This window comes from Mustela lutreola, chromosome 11, assembly GCF_030435805.1.
Source record: "Mustela lutreola isolate mMusLut2 chromosome 11, mMusLut2.pri, whole genome shotgun sequence".
Classification (NCBI taxonomy): domain Eukaryota; kingdom Metazoa; phylum Chordata; class Mammalia; order Carnivora; family Mustelidae; genus Mustela; species Mustela lutreola.
In genome coordinates, this window is record NC_081300.1 from 92,414,171 (window position 1) to 92,433,237 (window position 19,067).

At 57.2% G+C, this 19,067-nt stretch overlaps 2 protein-coding genes across 7 annotated transcripts in view; one reads left to right on the forward strand and one right to left on the reverse strand.

Moving 5' to 3' along the window:
* Nucleotides 1-15,592, forward strand: part of RASAL1 (RAS protein activator like 1) — a 28,112-nt gene extending 12,520 nt beyond the window's left edge. For 5 of the 6 annotated variants that reach the window (XM_059139782.1, XM_059139783.1, XM_059139785.1 and 2 more), the window contains 16 exons: nucleotides 1,363-1,444; nucleotides 1,525-1,656; nucleotides 3,118-3,206; nucleotides 3,894-4,011; nucleotides 4,123-4,276; nucleotides 4,648-4,712; nucleotides 5,060-5,172; nucleotides 6,129-6,321; nucleotides 9,162-9,299; nucleotides 9,856-10,000; nucleotides 11,211-11,383; nucleotides 12,373-12,510; nucleotides 12,605-12,740; nucleotides 13,537-13,657; nucleotides 14,478-14,554; nucleotides 14,816-15,592. In XM_059139782.1, the coding sequence (XP_058995765.1) occupies nucleotides 1,363-1,444; nucleotides 1,525-1,656; nucleotides 3,118-3,206; nucleotides 3,894-4,011; nucleotides 4,123-4,276; nucleotides 4,648-4,712; nucleotides 5,060-5,172; nucleotides 6,129-6,321; nucleotides 9,162-9,299; nucleotides 9,856-10,000; nucleotides 11,211-11,383; nucleotides 12,373-12,510; nucleotides 12,605-12,740; nucleotides 13,537-13,657; nucleotides 14,478-14,554; nucleotides 14,816-14,955 (2,014 nt within the window). In that variant the 3' untranslated portion in view covers nucleotides 14,956-15,592. The remainder of the gene's footprint in view (nucleotides 1-1,362; nucleotides 1,445-1,524; nucleotides 1,657-3,117; nucleotides 3,207-3,893; nucleotides 4,012-4,122; nucleotides 4,277-4,647; nucleotides 4,713-5,059; nucleotides 5,173-6,128; nucleotides 6,322-9,161; nucleotides 9,300-9,855; nucleotides 10,001-11,210; nucleotides 11,384-12,372; nucleotides 12,511-12,604; nucleotides 12,741-13,536; nucleotides 13,658-14,477; nucleotides 14,555-14,815) is intronic. The other variant, XM_059139784.1, reaches the window with a different exon arrangement.
* A 1,055-nt stretch (nucleotides 15,593-16,647) lies between these two features.
* The window catches only part of DTX1 (deltex E3 ubiquitin ligase 1), a 34,303-nt gene continuing 31,883 nt past the window's right edge, over nucleotides 16,648-19,067 (reverse strand). Inside the window, exons 8-10 of the mRNA XM_059139368.1 lie at nucleotides 18,836-18,997; nucleotides 18,645-18,734; nucleotides 16,648-17,968 (exon numbers count right to left, since the gene is read on the reverse strand). Coding sequence (XP_058995351.1) covers nucleotides 17,744-17,968; nucleotides 18,645-18,734; nucleotides 18,836-18,997 — 477 coding nt within the window. The 3' untranslated portion in view covers nucleotides 16,648-17,743. The remainder of the gene's footprint in view (nucleotides 17,969-18,644; nucleotides 18,735-18,835; nucleotides 18,998-19,067) is intronic.

A 19,067-nucleotide genomic window follows, 5' to 3' on the forward strand; every position in this document is an offset into this window, starting at 1 on the left:
TGTGAAAGAGGGGCAGGTCCTGTTCCAAAGAAACAGGAGAAGGAAGATGGATGCAGGACCAGCAAAACCCACAGATGATCCTCCAGGGGCACCAGCTCATGGGATCTCCATCTCCTCTCCTGCTTATTTATCACTCTGTAATCCCCTTCTCTCTCCCTCAGCGACCCCATCATTCTGCTTCCTTAAATACTCCCCTCCCTTCCCTCCCTCATCTCCCATCTTGTCTTTCTGCCTTGTTTTCACACCTTACTCCCCCAACCCTCACTTTTATACCAGTCCTCACTCAGGTTGTGGAGGATCTCTCTTTCTGCTTGCTGTGTGACCTTAAAGCTTTTTCTTGCCCTCTCTGTGCCTCTCTCACCATCTCCAGATTTCTGTCGCCAGCTGGGGCTCCTCGAAGTCTGGATGGAGTGCCAGGGTGGCAGAGGACAGGCAGAAGTACTGAGCATGGGACAGGGGGCTCCTCATCTGCTTTGTGCCAGTGGCCTCCTCCCCAGCCACAAGGCTGTGCAGGAGCCTTGTAAGCAGGAGAGGGACTGATCGCTGTCGCTTAGCAACTGGGCTGGCTCCTAGGAAACCAAAGAAGGCTTTGGATGCCAAGCAGGGGTGGGAGAGGAGCAGCAGGAGGAAGCAAGCAGCCCCTGGTGGAGGGCTGTCTCTGGATTTGGGGGACTTCAGGAAGGAGGGATTGGGGAAGCTGTCTGAGGTGAGACTTTAGGGTTGTCATGGCAACCAGAGACAGGGGGTCCTTGCCTCAAGCCTTTTCTTGGGTCCTAGGCAGGGTGTGGATAAGAGTATTTGTTGAATGAGTGAATTAATGAATGAGCAAGCACTCACATCCCACCTGCTGCTATGCTAAGCCTTTTATATACGTCATGTCATTTGAGCCTTGGCCCTGTGAGGTTGATCTATTATTGTTTCCATTCTCCAGATGAGGAAACTGAGGCTTGGGGTCATGAAGGGACTTTTCCCAGTGTCACTCAGCCAATGAGTGGTGGAGCCAGGCTCTGAGCCCTGGCATCTGGTCTCCTTCCCCGGGGGCTCCAGAGAAACTGAGGCTCCCTTCCCACTCCCCACTGCGTCTTCACCTCCTGGACCTCGTGATTTAGGACTTGACCTTCTCGTGCCTCAATTTCTTTATCTGGAAGATAGGGGCATACTAGGGCTTCCTCCTAGGGTAGCGCTGGTCAACAGGAAGATACTGGGCTTGGTGGGCAGGGGGAAGGGTGCTCCTGACTGGGTCCCTACAGTGGAGGCCAGAGGCCTTTGAACGGTCTATCCCGAAGCCCTTTCCAAGGTCCGGCTTGGGTCTTGGTCGTCAAAGGTCCTGTCTCCCTCGCTCCTTTCCTCATCTGTCTGCAGGGACCTGGCCCCCCGAGATATCACCGGCACATCTGACCCATTCGCACGCGTGTTCTGGGGCAGCCAGAGCTTGGAGACGTCAGTGAGTGCTGGTGTGGATTGGGGGAGGGGTGGGCATGGGGGCGAGCCCTCCTCAGCTCTCCCTCCCTCCTCTTCCCCCAGACCATCAAGAAGACCCGCTTCCCACACTGGAATGAAGTGCTGGAGCTGCGGGAGATGCCGGGAGCCCCAGCCCCGCTGCGGGTGGAGCTCTGGGACTGGGACATGGTGGGCAAGAATGACTTCTTGGGTATGGTGAGCGCCCGCTCCCCTGACACTCTCCATGGCTCCCCACCACCTCCAAGAGGGAAGGGGAGGGGAGATGGGCTGTGCATCCTGGGATCTGGAAGGATAGATGTGAAAGCTGTCTCAGCGGGCTGCTTGGCCAGACTTGGGTGATGCAGGCCCATTGCCCCGTTGTATAGGTGAGGAGACAGAGGCTCTCCAAGGGGCAGGAACCTACCCAAGGTCACAGTGTGGGCCCAGATTCTCATTGGGGTGAGAGGACTCAGTATGACCATGTGCTAAGTGCTTTTCTAGCATAATCTCAGGCTCAAGATCTTTCTCTTGGAACCTCAGTTTACACATCTGTAAAATGGGTGTGACTGCCCTGCCCCTCAGTGGGAATGGATGTATAGACGGGGCTGACAGTTTTTAAAAGGAGGCAAGATTAGAGCAAGTTATGGGTTGGCTTGGTTATGCACAGCCAGCGGGGAAGGGAGCAGAGGAGTAAATGGAGTAGCCACTTTGGGAAACAGTCTGGCCATTCCTCAAACGGTTTAAGACTATCCCCACATGCCCTGGCAACTGCACTCCTGGCCATGCACCAAAGACCAATGAAAACACATGTCCACCCAGAAGCTCATACATGAAGGTGTTCACAGCAGCGTTGTTTGTGATAGCCAAGAGTGGAAACAACCCAAATGTCCCTCCATGGTCGAATGGGTAGATACAATGTGGCTGGTTCTTACCACGGAATATTACTCGCCCATGAAAGGGAATGAGGTCGGGTCACCCGCTACAGTGAGGATCAATCCTGGAAACATGGTTTCGTTTAGATGAGATGTCTGGAGTAGGTGACTGTGTAATGACAGAAAGTAGGTCAGTGGTGGCCTGGAGCTGGCGGCGGGGGTGGGAGACGGGGACTGACAGCCAATGAGAGCAGGTGTTTGGGGGCAGACAGAAAATGTTCTGAAGTTAGTGGTGACGGTTGCGCAGCTCTGTGAGTAGACCAAAAACCATTGAACTACGCACTTTAAAGATGTGAATTGTATGGGATGCAAATGACATCTTTATGAAGTTATTTTAGAAGAGAAGCGGTGGGGATCAGGGCCCTTTGGGACTATCTTTAAGCTTTCGGACAGATGCAATGTGTGTCCCCAGAAAGAGCTGAAAATGTCCTCAGTCTAGATATTTGGTCTCTAGCAGCTGTGTGACCTCAGGCAAGTCACTCCGTCTCTCCAAGCCTCAGTTTCCCCAAGTGTAAATTGAATGTTGTCTGCAGGCCCTCAGTGTCCGGGCAGGAGTTAATAATTTGGGGCTGGGGGAGGGGGTGTAGCTGCAGCTGCATCGATGGGGGTATGGTAGTGGAGAGGAGGTGGCCCCTGGCAGGCCAAGCCTCCCCTGCTTAGGTGAGCAGTCAGCTCTCCTAGGCCTGGGTGGGGACTTAGGCTGGCAAGGTCAGGTTCAGCTGAGAGTCTACGTGTCCTCCCACAGGTGGAATTCCCCCCACGGGTCCTGCAGCAGAACGCCCCCAGAGGCTGGTTCCGTCTCCTGCCCTTTCCCAGAGCCGAGGAGGATTCTGGGTAAATGTGGGTGCGGAGGGAGGCCGCTGGGCTGAAGTCAGGGTGACTGCCATCTTCAGCTTGTGGGCAGGTCCTGCGGAGTGCCCATGTCAGCCCCCAAGCTGTCACCATGTCACTCCGTTCCCTTATTTAACACACATCTTACAATATGCGTGTACTTATGTCCAAAGGAGTTCACCATGTACCCACCCACCTGTTTTCACATGAACATATCAGCTCACACTAGTCGATGCGTGTTCTGAACCCTGGGCCCTTCCATGCCTGTGCACACCTGTTGACACTGGCCTTACAGCGACCACACTGCTTACATCGACTTTACCTGTCCATTCCTATGCATCCCTTTCAACATCTGTTCACCTGCCCACACTTGCCTGCATCAGGCTACACTGTCCACACCTGCCCCCACTGTCCATTCACTGTGTACACATTTTTTGACGCCGGCCACGTCCTTCCACGCCCGTCCTATGTGTTGACACTGTGCTTGTCCGTTCTGTGTATCCCCGTCAGTACTGGTTCCCACCTGCCCACACTGGCCATGCCTGTTCTCGCCTGCCCACAGCTGTCCCCATCTGCCTTGTTTTGCTAACATCCATGCTCCTTATCTGTGTTCACATGTGCCTCTCTCGGCCATCCGCACCTGCGCGTACATACTCACTGTTCCCTCACCTGCGACCTGACCCTGGCCAGGGGGACCCTGGGCGCGCTGCGGCTGAAGGTGCGCCTCATTGAGGACCGCGTCCTCCCTTCCCGGTACTACCAGCCGCTCACGGAGCTGCTCATGGCATCTGTGCTGGGCCCGGCAGAGGTGGGTATATCCATTCCACTGGGAATCCAGATGATGGCCCGCTCCCGGGGTTCTTCTGCTGTGGGGTCGCAGGGCCCTGGGCCACCTCTCCTGCCTCCTGTCCTTGCCCAGGAGGATGCTGCCAGTCCCCTGGCCGTGCTGGAGGAGCTGACCTTGGGGGACTGCCGCCAGGACCTTGCCACCAAGCTGGTGAAGCTCTTTCTTGGCCAAGGCCTGGCCGGACCCTTTCTGGACTATCTCACCCGGCGTGAGGTGGCCCGGACCAGTGAGTTGCCCACATGAGCCCCAGACATCACACCCCAGGGATGGGTCCGCACGGGTCTCTCAGGGAGAAACGGGGGCTTCAGGCAGAGGTCAGGGGCTCCTATATGTGTGGGTGGGGGGGGTCCCTATGTCTGGTACCAGCAGCCCTCTGCGGATGCAGCCTTGGATTCAGGTGCTGGCTTTGCTACTCTTGAGCTGTGTGACCTTAGGCCGCTCATTGAACCTCTCTGGGCCCCTGGACCGTGAATGGCGTTGATGCTGCAGCTCTACCTGATTCCTGAGGCTGGAAGAATCACGATTCCCATCTTGGGTGGGTGGGGTGAGGTGGATCCAGCCCCAAACCCCAGCAAACACTTCCCTCTGTCCTCCCAGCTGACCCCAACACCCTCTTCCGTTCTAACTCCCTGGCATCCAAGGCAATGGAACAGTTTATGAAGGTGAGCAGGTAACGCCCGGGCCCAGCTGCAGCTTTTTCTCCTATTCTGTGCTTCTTGGGACCCCAGAGCTTGGCCAGCCTCGGTTGGCTCAGGGTGGCTGAGCCTGGCTGCTGGTGGCTGATGCCTGGCCTCACCCTGAGATTCACCTGGATAGCGCCCCCCGCTCCCACTCTGGGGCATGCCTTGGCCTTGCTCTGAGCCTCTACCTGCACGGTCCCCCCTGTCTCAGCTGCTGGGCACGCCCAGCCTCACGCTCTGCCCCATCCCATGCGGTGCCTCCTGCCCCCAATTCGTGGGCATGCCTGATCTCACGCTCGCCCCCATCCCACGTGGTCCCCTGCCGCCAGCTCGTGGGCATGCCTTACCTGCACGAGGTCCTGAAGCCGGTGATTCACCGCGTCTTCGAGGAAAAGAAGTACATGGAGCTGGACCCGTGCAAGATGGACCTAGGCCGCTCTAGGTGAGCAACGCCCCGGGGGCGCACCCAACCCCCCGGGAGCCCCCTAGTCTGCTCAGAGCCTGGCCAGGTTGGGCCTGTGCCAATGCCCCCCTGCTCTGGTGCAGCGGCTCAGGAGCTCCGCATTCCAGCAGAAAGCCTCACTGGGAGCATGGCGATCCTCGGGCTGTGTCGTGTATGGGGATGGGCAGGACTCTGAAACTGAGCTCCTGGTTTCAAATCCCAGCTCTGAGGAGGGCAAGACAGACCCTACACCTGTGTAGAACATTACAGGTAGAAAGGTGTCATTCCAGCATCCACTCAACAAGACAATGGTTGAGAACCTATTGTTCAGACACTGGCTGAATGCTGAGTCCAGAGCAGGGAATATGTGGACGCAAATCTGCCTTCCATGGGGAGGTAGCCAGCCAGCTAAAGAAGGTTATTGAAGGTTGTCAGGGGAATGGAGGGAGCTAGAGCAGGGAAGGGTTGTGGGAAGTGCCAGGAGCAGAGCAGGGACTTGCAGTGTTTCAAAGGGTGGCCAGAGGGACAGTCTCATGGAGCAGGGGACCTTCCAGCAGAGACTTGAAGGAGAGGAGGGAGGGAGGCATGCACATCTGGTGAAGAGTATCCCGGGCAGGGGGAAGAGCATGTGCAAAGGCCCTGAGGTGGGAGCGTGTGTCCGGCATGTCCCTGCTGACATGTCCGGTGATGATGTGTGATGGGGAAGGGATGGCCCCTTAGAGAAGGGGACGTTTAAGCTCAATGTGGGTGCCAGAGTGTCTCAGGCTAAGGGAACAGCATGGACAAGTCTCCGTGACAGGAGTGAGCTCAGCGTGTTTGAGAAGCAGCCAGAAGCTTGGTGGGAATGGTAGGAGGGGAGGTTGGGAAGGTGGGTACTCTCAGCTCAGTGGGGGCTGGTGGAGGGTTTTGAGCAGACAGATGCTGGGCTTGGAGGCACAGCCACTCTGTTTCCCCAGGAGAATCTCCTTCAAGGGTGCACCCTCGGAGGAGCACGTGCGGGACGCCAGCCTCGGGTTGCTGACGGGCTACCTGGGGCCCATCGTGGACGCCATCGTGGGCTCTGTGGGGCGCTGTCCGCCTGCCATGCGCCTTGCCTTCAAGCAACTGCACCAATGCGTGAAGGAGCGCTTCCCCCAGGCGGAGCATGAGGTGGGCCACGCGTCCCCATGGACCAGATGGGGAGACTGAGGCTGGGGAAGGGTGGTAGCTTGTCCAGGGTCACACAGGGAGGCAAGGTGGGGCAGGGGACAGAACCTGGGCGGCTCCCGCTCAAGTATGTGTCCTGTCGGAAGTGGGGACAGGATTCCCGGCAGGGTCTGGGATCCAGGGGTGGTGGTAAGAGTAGTGACAGCAGCTCATGCTTCTATATAGCCCTCACTGGGGGTCAGACCTACTTGTACGCGTTCCTTGCCTTGTCATAGCCACCCGATGAGACGGGCACCGATATTCTTCCATTTCCCAGAGTAGGAAGCAGAGGCCCAGAGAGACTGAGTCCCGTGGTGCTGGGATTGGCACATGTCTAGGCAGGCTGGCACAAAGTGCGTGCGTCTTAAATTCAGCTCTCAGAAAGACAAAGAGTGTGAGCGAGAGGGAGTGAGAGCACTCAAGAGCGAGTGAGCCCGCTGATGCCGGCAGGTGCTCTGTGGCAGACACCCCAAATAGCCCCAGATAACCCCCCACATGTGCTAGTGCTCTGCCACTGTTGACTTAAGAGTTGGGACCCCAGGGACTGCCTCGGGCAGGTGAGCTGAATGAAGGCAGCAGGCCAGTGTGGGGCAGAAGGGAGTGGTAGGGACTGCGGCAAGCTGGTGCTCCCACGGCTGGTCTTAAAGGGGCCGCTCTGGACAGTCAGTCATGGCCACGTAGGAATGGGGACCCAGTATGGCCAGATCGTGAGAGTTTCTTTTCTAAAGGCAACCTTCTGGATTTTATGTGAGGTCTCTCATTTTTAAATGTTGGCACTGATTTGCTTAACGACAACAGTAACAACAACACAACAATGCTTTGAGCCAGTTGTTACACATTTGCAGCCGGACTGGTCCATGGGTTACCAGGTGGAGCCCCCCTGGGGTAATGGTCGGCATCCCTTCCATGTGGCTGTCTTTGTCCTGTCTTACAAATGGTGTCACATCAGGCTAACTCTTACATAGTGCTGATGTCATAGACACGCGGACTGGGGGTTCACTTTGTAGAAAAATCTGAGGCCTGCTCAGTGTTGGAGACGTAACGGCCCAGTCCCTAGAGCTCGATTTAAGAACCCTTGGTTACGCCACACTTCTCTCCACGTTCTGTTTACAGGTGGGGAAACTGAGGCCCAGAGAGGTAAAGAGCCTTGGCCGAGGACTGTGGACTCAAAGGGAGGCCTCTGGTCTCCCAGCAGGGGTCTCTCCCTTCTCCCCTCGGCCCCCCGCTGAGGAATGAGCTCTGGGCTCCAAACTGGGACCTCACTGGCTTTATGCCCCACTTTGCCAGGCTCTCGCCTGGGCTGCAGGTGCTAAGTGGGACACAGTGGGGCAGGGGGGAGGGAAGGGAAGAGGGGAGGCCAGCTCCCTAGACAGCCTGGTCCTTGTGAGGGACCCAGTGTGACTCCTGAGTGTCCTCCCATCCTCAGTTCCCACGGTGGGCAGAGGCCATGGGCAGGGAGCAGGGACTTTCTCAGGCCCACGAGGGTGAATGGGGTCACGGAAACCCAGAGGAACTCCTTTCTCTGCTCCTCCGACACCTGTCCCTCCTCAAGAAAGGAAGTCAGAGCTGATGTCAAAGACTAAAATTACCCTGGAATACGGCAGATGGGAGGGGGGTGGTGGCCTTGGGGGCAGCTCAGGTCCCAGATGAGGGTGGAGCTGGGGGCAGAGACCCACCTTCTGGGCAGCGTTAGGAACCGGCTGTCGCCAGGGCTCACTGTCAGCACGGAGGTGCCGTAGGAAGTTGGCACGTACCCAGGGAGGGTATTGTCTTGAGTGTGAATACGGCCCCTAAATAAATACTGGCGCACATTCTCGGGCTAAATATAGCTGGGCAAGTGTGAAAGGTAGGTGGGGAGTGATCTGGGAAGAGCCAGATGCACCCAGGATAAAGGCACGCCCTCTCTCTGAGCTGCCTCTGCCTGCGGGCGCTGGCGGGAGGGTCAGGCCCCGGACTCACCTGCAGGTGGGCCAGGCCCGGGACTCACACAGGGGGGCACCGCCCTTTACAGTTTGTAGGAGGCAGAGCCTGGGGCGGGGGGCGCACAGGACAGGCTCAGGAGCCAGCCGGGCTGGATTCACTCTCGAGCCTGTGTCCTCGTCCAGAAGATGGGGACAAGAGTACCTACTCCACGGGCTGGTTAGGGGTTCAGATGAGTTCCTGGCACTCAGCAAGCGGTGTGCAGGAGAGTGTGATGAAGAGTCGAGGGCTCCGGTCCTGCCTGGGTTCAAGTCTTAGCTCTGCCATTTACAGCTGTGTGGCCTTGGGCAGGTAGGTGACCTCTCTCTGGGCTTCAGTTGTCGTCCCTGTAAAATGGAGATAGAATCCCTCCCAGGGTGAGTATGAAATAAACAAATGTGTGGCCAGTTTTCTGGCATGGTGCTATTAATAAAATAAATCATAGGTCGGGAGATCGAGTTCTGCCTCCTCCACTCATCTGCTGTGTGACCTTGGGCCAGTCACTTGGCATCTCTGAATTTCTGCTTCGTCATCTGTAAAAGGGGAATAATGATGCTGCTTCCTTTCTAGGTCTGTGCCCTTAGCACGGTGCTTGGCACCAAGCAGATTCTGAGGATGCTGGGCTAAAGCTGATCATGCAGGATTAGTATTGTTACTCTATTTTCCAGGTGGAGAAACTGAGGTCCAGAGAGAAAAAGCCATCTTGGCAGACCAGTATGGTCTTCTGGCCCATCTCGAACTCCGCTTCCCCTTGCACCACCAATCTGTAGTCCTTCCTGCCTCAGTTTCCCTATCTGGGAAGTGGGTCCTTGGGGGCTGTTCTCACCTGCTGCTCCTCTCGGCAGGACGTGAAGTACCTGGCCATAAGCGGCTTTCTCTTCCTGCGGTTCTTTGCACCTGCCATCCTCACCCCAAAGCTGTTTGACCTCCGGGACCAGCATGCAGATCCCCAGACCAGCCGCTCACTGCTACTGCTTGCCAAGGTGCCAAAACTGGAGTCCCACAGCCTGGGTGTTCTTAGCCAGGGAAAAGCATAGGAACAGAGCTGGAAGGCCAAACCGACAGAAGACCCAAATGACACCGAGAAAAATCCATCTCAAACGCCCATTAGCCTTCCAACCTGAATGTGAAGGCATTCGATCATATGTTCTCTAATTTTGTCTCTTAAAATGAAAACCCTACCCTTCCAGGAGGAAAGTGGGAAGTGGGCTGGTAGTCACTTACACCTTAGTGTGAATTAGACCATCCTTTGCAAAGTGGCCATATTTTGAGGTTCTGATGGGCTCCAAAGTATGCATGATAGGATAGGGCAGTCCTTAGTAGGGGAATCGAGCTCTGGAGGGAACAGAATAAGGGCACTGGGGGTGCATATCTGCCCACGGGGAGGGGTAGATATTGTTCGAAGCAGGTGCTACTATGAGTCTTCCCCTTTCATTGAGCACTGATTTGAGAGTCAGGACTCAGGGGCTTCTGGGTCTGTAGGCAGCCCTTCCCTCAGCAGTGACCTTCACCCTGGCATCCCTTGCTTCTTTACTCCAGGCTGTGCAGAGCATCGGAAACCTAGGCCAGCAGCTGGGCCAGGGCAAGGAGCTATGGATGGCCCCTCTCCACCCCTTCCTGCTACAGAGTATCTCACGTGTGAGACACTTCCTGGACCAGCTGGTGGATGTGGATGGGGAGGAGGGTGAGTCCCTGCATTCCTGACACATCTGGGACCTGCCACCTTTGTGGACCTGCCCTTCCCCCTCCCACAACCCCACCCCAGTACTGAGACTGTGGACTTGTGGGTCAGCTAGTCAGCCAATGAACATTTCCTGGCACCTCCTGTGCTAAGTCCCAGAGATGAACAGAGCTCAGGCCCTGTCCTCCAGGCTATCCCAGCCAGTGTGGAGATGTGTGTAGGTGCTGTCGCATCATGCGCACACAATAAAAAAATGTCTCTTAAGTGCTTACTAGACACTGTTCCAGGTGCTGGGGAAATAGCAGTGGATAAGACAGAAGAAACCCTTATAGGTTTCTTATTCTAGCAGGGACCATGGGCTAAAAGAAAGAGGAGTTAGCAAATAGTACAGTATGTTCGGGAGTGATTGTGTAGGGAGGAAAAAATAACAGAGGGAAGAGAATGTTGGGGTGGGCGTGGCAGGTTGCGATTTTAGGTGGGGTGGCCAGAAATGGCCTCACTAGGGTGCTATCAGAGCAAAGACTCAGGGAGGACAGAGAGCATGCCATGAAGATCCCAGGGAAAACTATTCCAGGCTGGGAGCAGTATGTGCAAAGGTCCTGAGGTGGCGAACAGGGAACCACAGGGAGGAGCCAATGTAGAAGAGGGAATGAGGGGGCACAAAGGAGAGGTGGGGGCCAGACTGTGTGGGGGCTTCATAGGCAGCTGGGCTTTGATGGGGAGTGCACTGGAGCCTGGGACAGTTTTTTAAGCAGAAGAGTTGGGGCTAAGTCTGTATCACAGTATAGGGCCCAGTGCACTATATAGTTGGGTCCAAGTCACATAAGAAGAACCCGTTTGCATGTGGAGCCCCGGTTGTGGCATGGCAGTGTCCCTGTGGCATTGGGGAGGATCACCCCCCATGGAAGGGGGGTCGATCCCATGTACTCACTGGACTGACTTCATGAGGCATGCCCCCTCTGCTGACTGCCTGCACCACCGTCTACAGAGCTTCAGGAGAGGGACGTCTACTTGCCTACTTTGTGCTGCTCCCGGCCCCACCTTCCATGATCCACTCTCTAAGAGCAGGAGCCGTCTGCAGCAGTCCTGTTGTTCACCCTCCTGCCTCTAGGGGGCAGAGTCATGCTTCACCATAGAGGCACCTGGGCACGCGGGCAGGGCAGGTTGAGACTGGATATGAGGGTTTCACTGTCCGCCCCCCTCCATTTCCCAGAGGCTGGGGGCCCAGCCAGGGCCCTGGTGGCCCCCTCGGTGATCGTCCGTGAAGGTTACCTGCTGAAGCGCAAGGAGGAGCCCGCCAGCCTGACCACCCGCTTCGCCTTCAAGAAGCGGTACTTCTGGCTCAGCGGGGAGGCGCTCTCCTACTCCAAGAGTCCAGAGTGGCAGGTGGGGCTCTAGCCCACAGCTGGGGGCGGGAGGGAAGGTGGGGGGCGAGGGGAGGCGGTTTCCAGCAGCAGCCTCCCTCCCTGAGCTGCCTCTCTGTACGCAGGGGGAAACTGAGGTCCGGGAGGGGGCAAGGACTTAGCAAGTCCAAAGTCTCAGGCCAGGCTCTACTCACACCTTTGGGCCAGTGTGGGCACAGGACAGACGTAGGCATCGGATGTCCTTTGGCTGATGCTATCCTGCTCACGTAAAATTGGATCTGCTCGCCCAGAGGTCCCCGCCTGGATGTCTAGGAACACACACACACACACACACACACATACACACACACGGCCATTTGTTTACTCAGTCATTCATCAAACAATGATTGAATGCCTCCTGCATACCACGCAGTGTTCTAGGCGCTGGACATATAGCAGTAAACAAGGCATAGGATCCCTGTTCTCCTAGGATTGCCACTGAAATGCAGCAGAACTCAGGCACCTGCTGGTGTGTGCGTTTCTGTGCCTGCACGTTGGTGCATGATTAGCTAACACTGGGCAGGGTGTGCTTGGTTATTATTCCCACTTTGTCAGCAAAGCATAGAGTCCAGAGTTCTAATCCCTAGTTTCCAACTCTGGCTCTACTAGCTGAGTGACCTCAAAAGGGTCATGGGTCCTCCTGGGCCTCAGTTCCTCCTCAGCACACAGACCCAGTCTCAGAAGCTGGTGTAAGTTGGTAACTGCGGAGTGCTGGAAAGCACATCCCGCCTGCCATGTCTGCCATGTGGTTGCTGGGCTGACCGGTGGATGGCGGTGATGGACACTGGCGCCCTGGGGAGTCGGTGCTTCCTTAGACAGATGGGGCAGGACTGGGGTACTCCGTGCTTGAGACAGGGGTCATGAGCCCAGATTACAGACACACCCTCGGGGAACATCCCCAAAGGAAAGCTGTCCCTGGGCCCCACCACCCCGGCCCCCAGCCCACCCTGCAGCGACAGACCTGTCTCCCAGATGCGCTCCTCCATCCCGGTGTCGCACATCCGTGCGGTGGAGCGCGTGGACGAGGGCGCCTTCCAGCTGCCGCACGTGATGCAGGTGTTAACGCAGGACGCTGCCGGTGTGCTGCACACCACTTACCTCCAGTGCAAGGTAAGGCACCGAAGGATGGGGAGGGGGGCATCCCTTAGGTTCCGCACCCCTGACATCCCCTGCATCCCCCCACCACCACCCCGGCTTCCCGCAGAATGTGAATGAGCTCAACCAGTGGCTGTCAGCCCTGCGCAAGGCCAGCGCCCCCAACCCGGACAAGCTGGCCTCCTGCCACCCTGGTGCCTTCCGCAGCTCGCGCTGGACCTGCTGCCTCCAGGCTGAGCGCTCAGGTGAAGGGCAGGGTGGGCTCGGGTTTGGCCCTCCCTACCTGTCAATCAGCAGATGCCCCACCTCCTCTGGCCCCTGTGCAACCTGGGGCAAGTTACTTAACCTCGTTATGCCTCAGTCTCCTGAAGCGTGGAATGGGGTTCATGACAGTCCCTGCCTCCTAGGGTTGTGAGGAGTGAGTGAGTTAATAGACACAAAGCACATAGAACGCTGCCGAGCACCTAGTGCTCAGTACATATGAAGTCTTATTTTTTTAAGCACTTATTATGTGCTAAGCATCTAGTGGAATGCAGACATCAGGCATGCTCTAGAGGAAGACAAGTGAATAACCAGATAATTGTAATACAGTCTTCTAAGTACCAAGATGGGGCTTTTGAGATGCCAGAGAATGCCCCTGATCCAGCCCCAGAGTAGGAGATCAAGGAGGGCTTCCTGGAGGAGGTGCTGTTTCGATGTTACCTGAGAAGAGTAGGGTTAAGCAACAAAGTTGGAGACAGGGATGGGGTAAGGAAGTGTAGTCAGAGCAAAGAGCATGAGCAAAGGCCCGGAGGCGGCAGAGGGAGGGCTGAAAGTTTGCAAAGGTCTGCGTGGCTGGAGCCCGGACTGTGGGAGGAGGCTAGAAGGAGGTGAGGCTACCGCTATGCTGGGTGGGAGTGGAGGCAGTGGGGCGTGATGGAAGTAGTAGGTCGGAAGAGTGAGTTTAGAGGCAGAAGGGTCGGGGCTTGGGGACCATCAGCAGCGGGGGCTTCTGGAGGGGGTGATGGGAGGCGGTCCTGATTGGCGCCGTGTCCCCCTCAGCTGCTGGTTGCAGCCGCACACACTCGGCCGTCACCCTGGGGGACTGGAGTGACCCGCTGGATCCTGACGCTGAGATCCAGATGGTGTACCGGCAGCTGCTCCTGGGGCGGGACCAGCTCAGGTGGGTGTCCCTGCCCAGCCTCCTCCCCTCCACCCCGCAGTGGCCAGCCGGGCCAACTGCCCAGCACAGCCCCCCACGTCCATTTATTCATTCTTTCCATCCGCTTCAGCTGAGCTTCCCGGTGCACGGTGTCCAGGTTCAAGGGGAGGATGGGGAGGCATCCTCAGGCAGGCCCCAGTGCAGAAGTGTGTCTTGGATCTTTTCATATCCGGCTCCCTGGGGACATGGGCACAGACCTTGGATGTGTTCCTTTTCCTTCCTGGTGTGCTTCAGTGCTACCCAGTGACCGATTTGTTCCAGCTCCTTCTAGAGTGGGTTCTGAAGCTGGCCTGTCTGGTTTTGAATTCTGGGCTAGCCACTCACTGGCTGTGTGATCTCGGGTACAATGCTTACCCTCTCTGAACCTCTGTTTCCTCATATGGAAAACAGGGATAATAATAGTACCTTCCTCCTGGGGTTGTCCTGAGGGGTCAAACGAGCTAATGCAGGTAAGGCATTTTGTAGATGCCCAGTCACCCAGTTATGCTGTGCAACGTTAGGCAAGTTACTTTACCTCTCTGTGTCTCAGTGGACTGTATAATGGAGCCAATAGTAAGTCCTTACCTTGGATACATCTTTTGTGGTACTTAAATGAGTTAAAACATGGGAATGGCTTATAATAGTGTCTGGTACTCTGTAAGTATTTGCTGTGATAATGGTGGTGGTGATGGTGACAGCTGGGAACCTGTCATGTCTCCTGCAACCAGCAGAGAATCTCCGGAGTGGAGAACAAGATCGGGAGTCAGGGACCAACCCTGTCTTTCTCCCTTTCAACTTCCAGGATGAAATTCCAGGAGGATCCCAACATAGATTCCAGTCCAGAGGCAGACACAGAGAAAGGCTCCGGGGCCACGGAAGGTGAATGGCTAAGGAGGTCCCGTTTCTTTGCCATCTCTGCCCCCTGCCGTCACTTGCCAAACACACGACTCTGTCCTTCCCCACTCCCCTCCCCTTTGCGGTTCACCAGCAAGTGTGGTGAATGGGGGGGGGGGGGGGGATGGAGAGTGTGGGTTTTCAGGGCGTAGGGCCAACCTGGAGCCTGAGAAAGCCACTGGGTCTGGGTTACGGCAGCCTGCCTAGGCCTGGCTGAGCCCCCGTGGCTCCTTGTCTCCCTTGCAGGGGTCTGTCCCGATGCCCTGGCCCGGCACAGAGAGGCAGCTGCCCGCCTGCTGGAGGTGCTCGAAGATCTGGACAGAGCCCATGAAGAGTTCCAGCAGCGGGAGCAGCAGAGGGCAGCCCTGAGCCCCCTCGGGCACTGAGAAAAGGCCAGAACCAGCCTGGAAGGGGAAGGAAGGCGCCAGAGGACCCCCTCTCGGAGCACCCTGGCGTCCTGAGGCTGTCCTGTTCCTCGTTGATGCTGTAGGGTGCAGGCTGCTGGAGATCTAGTCTCTGTGCCCTAAGTGCAGAACCCCGGGCACAGAAGCCCTGTAGCAGGGGGCTGGCCTTTGTACTGAATGACTCTCAGTCTCTGGGCGAGGCAGATGGGAATGGATGGGATAAGGAGCCTGACTCATTCGGCTCAGCGGAAGGTCTCTGCTAAACCAGACGGGCTCCTGCCCACACCGACCAGGCCCACCTGGTCCTGAGCTGCTGGATACAGCTGTCTGTGAATCCCCGACACCCACGTGGCCTCGTTGCCCCAGACAGGCACTAAAGAGGCTCAGCCCTTCCTGTTTTCATGTCTGCCAATCCATGTAACCTCACTGATCCTCCTGAACCCTGCCTTGGCCGAGAGTCCTAACCGCAAGCTTCCAGAATCTGGTTCCCTCGGGAATAATGGAGGCTTGGAGCTCAGCATGCCAGACCCAGACCCTTGGAGCCTGGGGACCTTGGCCTAGGTTCTGACCCCCTCTTTGAGCCTTGGTTCATGCTGTATAAAATGAGGGAGTGTCTCGATGTGTGGTTGTCAAACTGGGTTCCATGGAACTGGTTTGGGAACCAGGGAGGTGTTTCTTAGACTGTTGTGGTCCAAAACTCACCCCCTAGGTTGTCTGCTAGAAATGCAGATTCTCGGTCCCCACCCAGATTTACTGAATCAGAATCTGAAGGAGTGTGGGCACATGGACCAGGGTTTTTAACAAGTTGCCCTGGTGATAAGGTTGAACATAGGATTTGATGATCACGGGGCTGGGCAATTTTGTATAGTGGGGTTTGAGGTGAGATTTTGTTTGAGAATGAATCATAGAGGGTAAAATATTTGGGAACACCCAACTGGCAGAACTGGAAGGGGCTCCAAGGACTCATTTCTGGTTTTTGTGTCACTAGAGGGTGGGACAGAAACCAAAGCGTATCTGGAGATTAGGGGGACCCAGGACGAGGCAGCGCTATCCCGAGCGTGGCCAGCAGGGGTCGCCTGGAGCCGCAGAATCTACCTCCGTCACTCAGCATCCTGGGTGAGGAAGCTTGTTGCAGATCCTGCAAGTGTGGGATCTGACAGATCCTGGGATCTGTCCCTAGACAGAACCGGTCCCTCCTTTCTTAGGGCAGGGGCTGGAGCTCGAGGGGCTAGTCACGGTGTCTCCCAGCTCGTCCATGTTTTCCCGTAAGCTCTCAGCTCCCAGCCCAAGTCCCTCATTCCCAGGACTGTTGGGGGGGGGGGTGTCTCTCATTCCCAGTACTGTACTGGGGGAGGGAAGGGTCCCTCATTCCCAGTACTCTACTAGGGAGCAGCTGTGTGCATTGCCTTGGGCCGTGCCTGAGAACAGCATCTTCAGGCCCGCCTCTTGGGGACTAGGGCTGGGAGGGCCTGCCTCTGTCACCCTCACACTCCCTGTGTTGCACTAAGATTAGAGAATTATGGGGACTCTCCATCTCCAGCTGCCCAAGGCTGAGAGGGGCAATGGTCCCGGGGCCATCATTTTGTAGCAAGCTCCCCGATGGGGTGGGCCAGAGGCCCCCCCAGGGACAGAGCCACCCACCCCACTCCACCCCTCCGCAAGGAAAAGACTGAGTGAGGAGGAGAAAGACCATTTATTTCTCCACCCACAGTGGGACTGGTAGGTTTTCAAAAGAGCAATCGCTGGCGTCCCTTTAAATCTTGGCTGACTTCCACCATGGCAGCCAATCAACAGAGGCGGAGCTGGTGAGTTGCCTGGGCAACAGGCCCCTGGTTGGCCAAGACCATCAGCCACCCCACTGCCCACTCCCAAGGAAAGCAAAATGGACTCTTTGCTGTCTGGTCTGCTTTTTAGACCTGCTGGCCTAAGCTAGGCCTCCTCGTCTTGCTCCTGAATCCAGAAGCTCCAGCCTTTGGATCTTGACATTTGGGAGCATTTGGTGGAGAGGATGGAGTGCGGAGGAAAGAACAGTGCCTTTATCTGGGACAGACATAAGGCCTGGGGATGGGAGGGGAGAAGGACGTCAGAGTCCCAGAAGGATGGAGACACCAGCACAGAATAAGATCCCTCTGGCTCTCTCTCGAGGGGTGGGGGGGACTTCTCTCTGGCCTGCCCCTTTGCAAACCTGCTGACTAAGCTGGGGCTTCTACCCCAGGGGCCCACAACTGCCCATCAGTGGGTGGCAGAGATGGGGGGGGGCGGGGAGAGGCTGAGCTTCCCAAGGGCCCCTTACCCCTTGGAGCCCCAGCAGGCCCCCGGGGTGCTTGACCTGAATCCTGCCTGTGGACAAGCCTGTACTGATGTGATAGAGACACAGATGGGAATCCATATGGAGTATCACAGGGGTCTTCTGTCTCTTCCCCCCCAGTCTGGGGGTAAGTAGAGGCACGTGGGTGTGCGTGCATGTGTTCAACAGGACACGTGTGTTTGCGTGAGGGGGTGGGGCTCTGTCTTTTTGGTAGGGAGGTTGCTGTGGTTCCTGGTACTCTCTCCGCCACCCTCTCGGGGAGCTACAAGTCGGAGCCGGCTGGCCTGCTTTCCTCCCAGCACATTCCAACTAGCTCCAGCCACATCTCCAGAATGCTTCTGGCTCCTTCCGCAGGCTCCTCCCCAGCCCTGAACCTGGGCCGCCAGGACACACCTGGTAGAGGGAGGCAAGTGCCGGACCAGGGGGCCAAGCAGGAGGGAAGGTGGTGGGCAGCCTCGGGCTTCAGGCCTTGGCCGCCGCCTCGGACACGCCCTGGGCTGTGAGCTCCGCCAGCACGTTGTCTAGGTAGCTAGCGTCCGGGTAGCCGTGGCCTGTGAGGTTGGACCCAAACTCGGTCTTGTGGTGGATCTCGTTCCACACCACGGTGTCCGACTCGCCTGTGGTGTTGGATGTGCCGATGGTGAAGATGAGTCTCCGCTCCCAGGCCGTGATAAGCAGCCTGAGCACCTGGTGGGCGGACACCGGGGCAGGTGTGGGTGTGAGGGGAGGGCCCCGGCAGTCCCACCCTGTGGCTGGAGCCCCCACCCCCTGCCCCCTAGTCCAGCCTCCCTCCCTCCCTGGCCACTCTGTGGCTCTGTTACTGCCTTCTAAGCCCTGCAGCCTTCCCAGTGGCCACCCAGCCTGGCCGTGTCCCTAGATGGGCTCCCGGTAAGAGCTCCTTCCAGGCTCTCTGCCTGTTTCATCTAGGTCACAAATGGAAGGCCCTCAGCTGTATCTGGTGTGCTAAATAGCCACTTGGTGACTTCTGGGGCAATATTCAAAAACCTGGAGATTTCCCATGAAAGTCAGAAGGTCTGACTTCTCTTGAAAAACAGGAAGCGACGCTGACAGCTGGGAGTGTGGTGGTGAAGAGCCTGGACTGCAAGGGGTGAAATCCAGGCTCTCCCACTTACTAGCTGTGTGACCTTGGGCAAGTCACTTGCCCTGTCGGAGACTTCCGTAAAATAGGGTCAAGACCTTGACCTCACTAAGCTGCAAATGAGATGGGGGGTGTGACGCAACTGGCAGGGCTGGACTTGCACTAGGGGGTAGTGGTAGCTGTTGGTGCAGAGAGGAAACAGGGACTGGGGGTGAGGGGGAGCCCTGGCCAGCTCCCACACCCCTGCACCCTCAGGGCACCCACCTTCCGGCCCTTCTCGTTGTTGGGTAGATAGCAGTGGCGCGGGAAGCCTCTTGCGGTGAACTTCTTGCCTGGGTTGGGGTGCTCGGGGCCCTGTGGGGAGGGAAGCACGGGCTTGAATCGCAGATAGGTGGGGGGGGGGGGCTCTGCAGGGTTCAGAGGATTTGAGACCACGGGGCCAGGGCGGGGGTGACCTGGATGCCGGTGGGGATGTCGTAGACAATGCGGATGGTCTGGGTGTCAGCGAAGCCCGGCAGCGAGTGGGGGATGAGGTGGAACTCCATCTTCCCAGGCGGCTGAGTGCCCGTCTTCTCTCCGTAGATGGCCTTGCAGGTGGGGCACTGCAGGCTGCCATCCTGGGGCGGGGACAGAAGCTGGCGGTGAGGCCCCCCAGGCATCCCGGCCCCGCCCCTCTGCCTGCGCCCC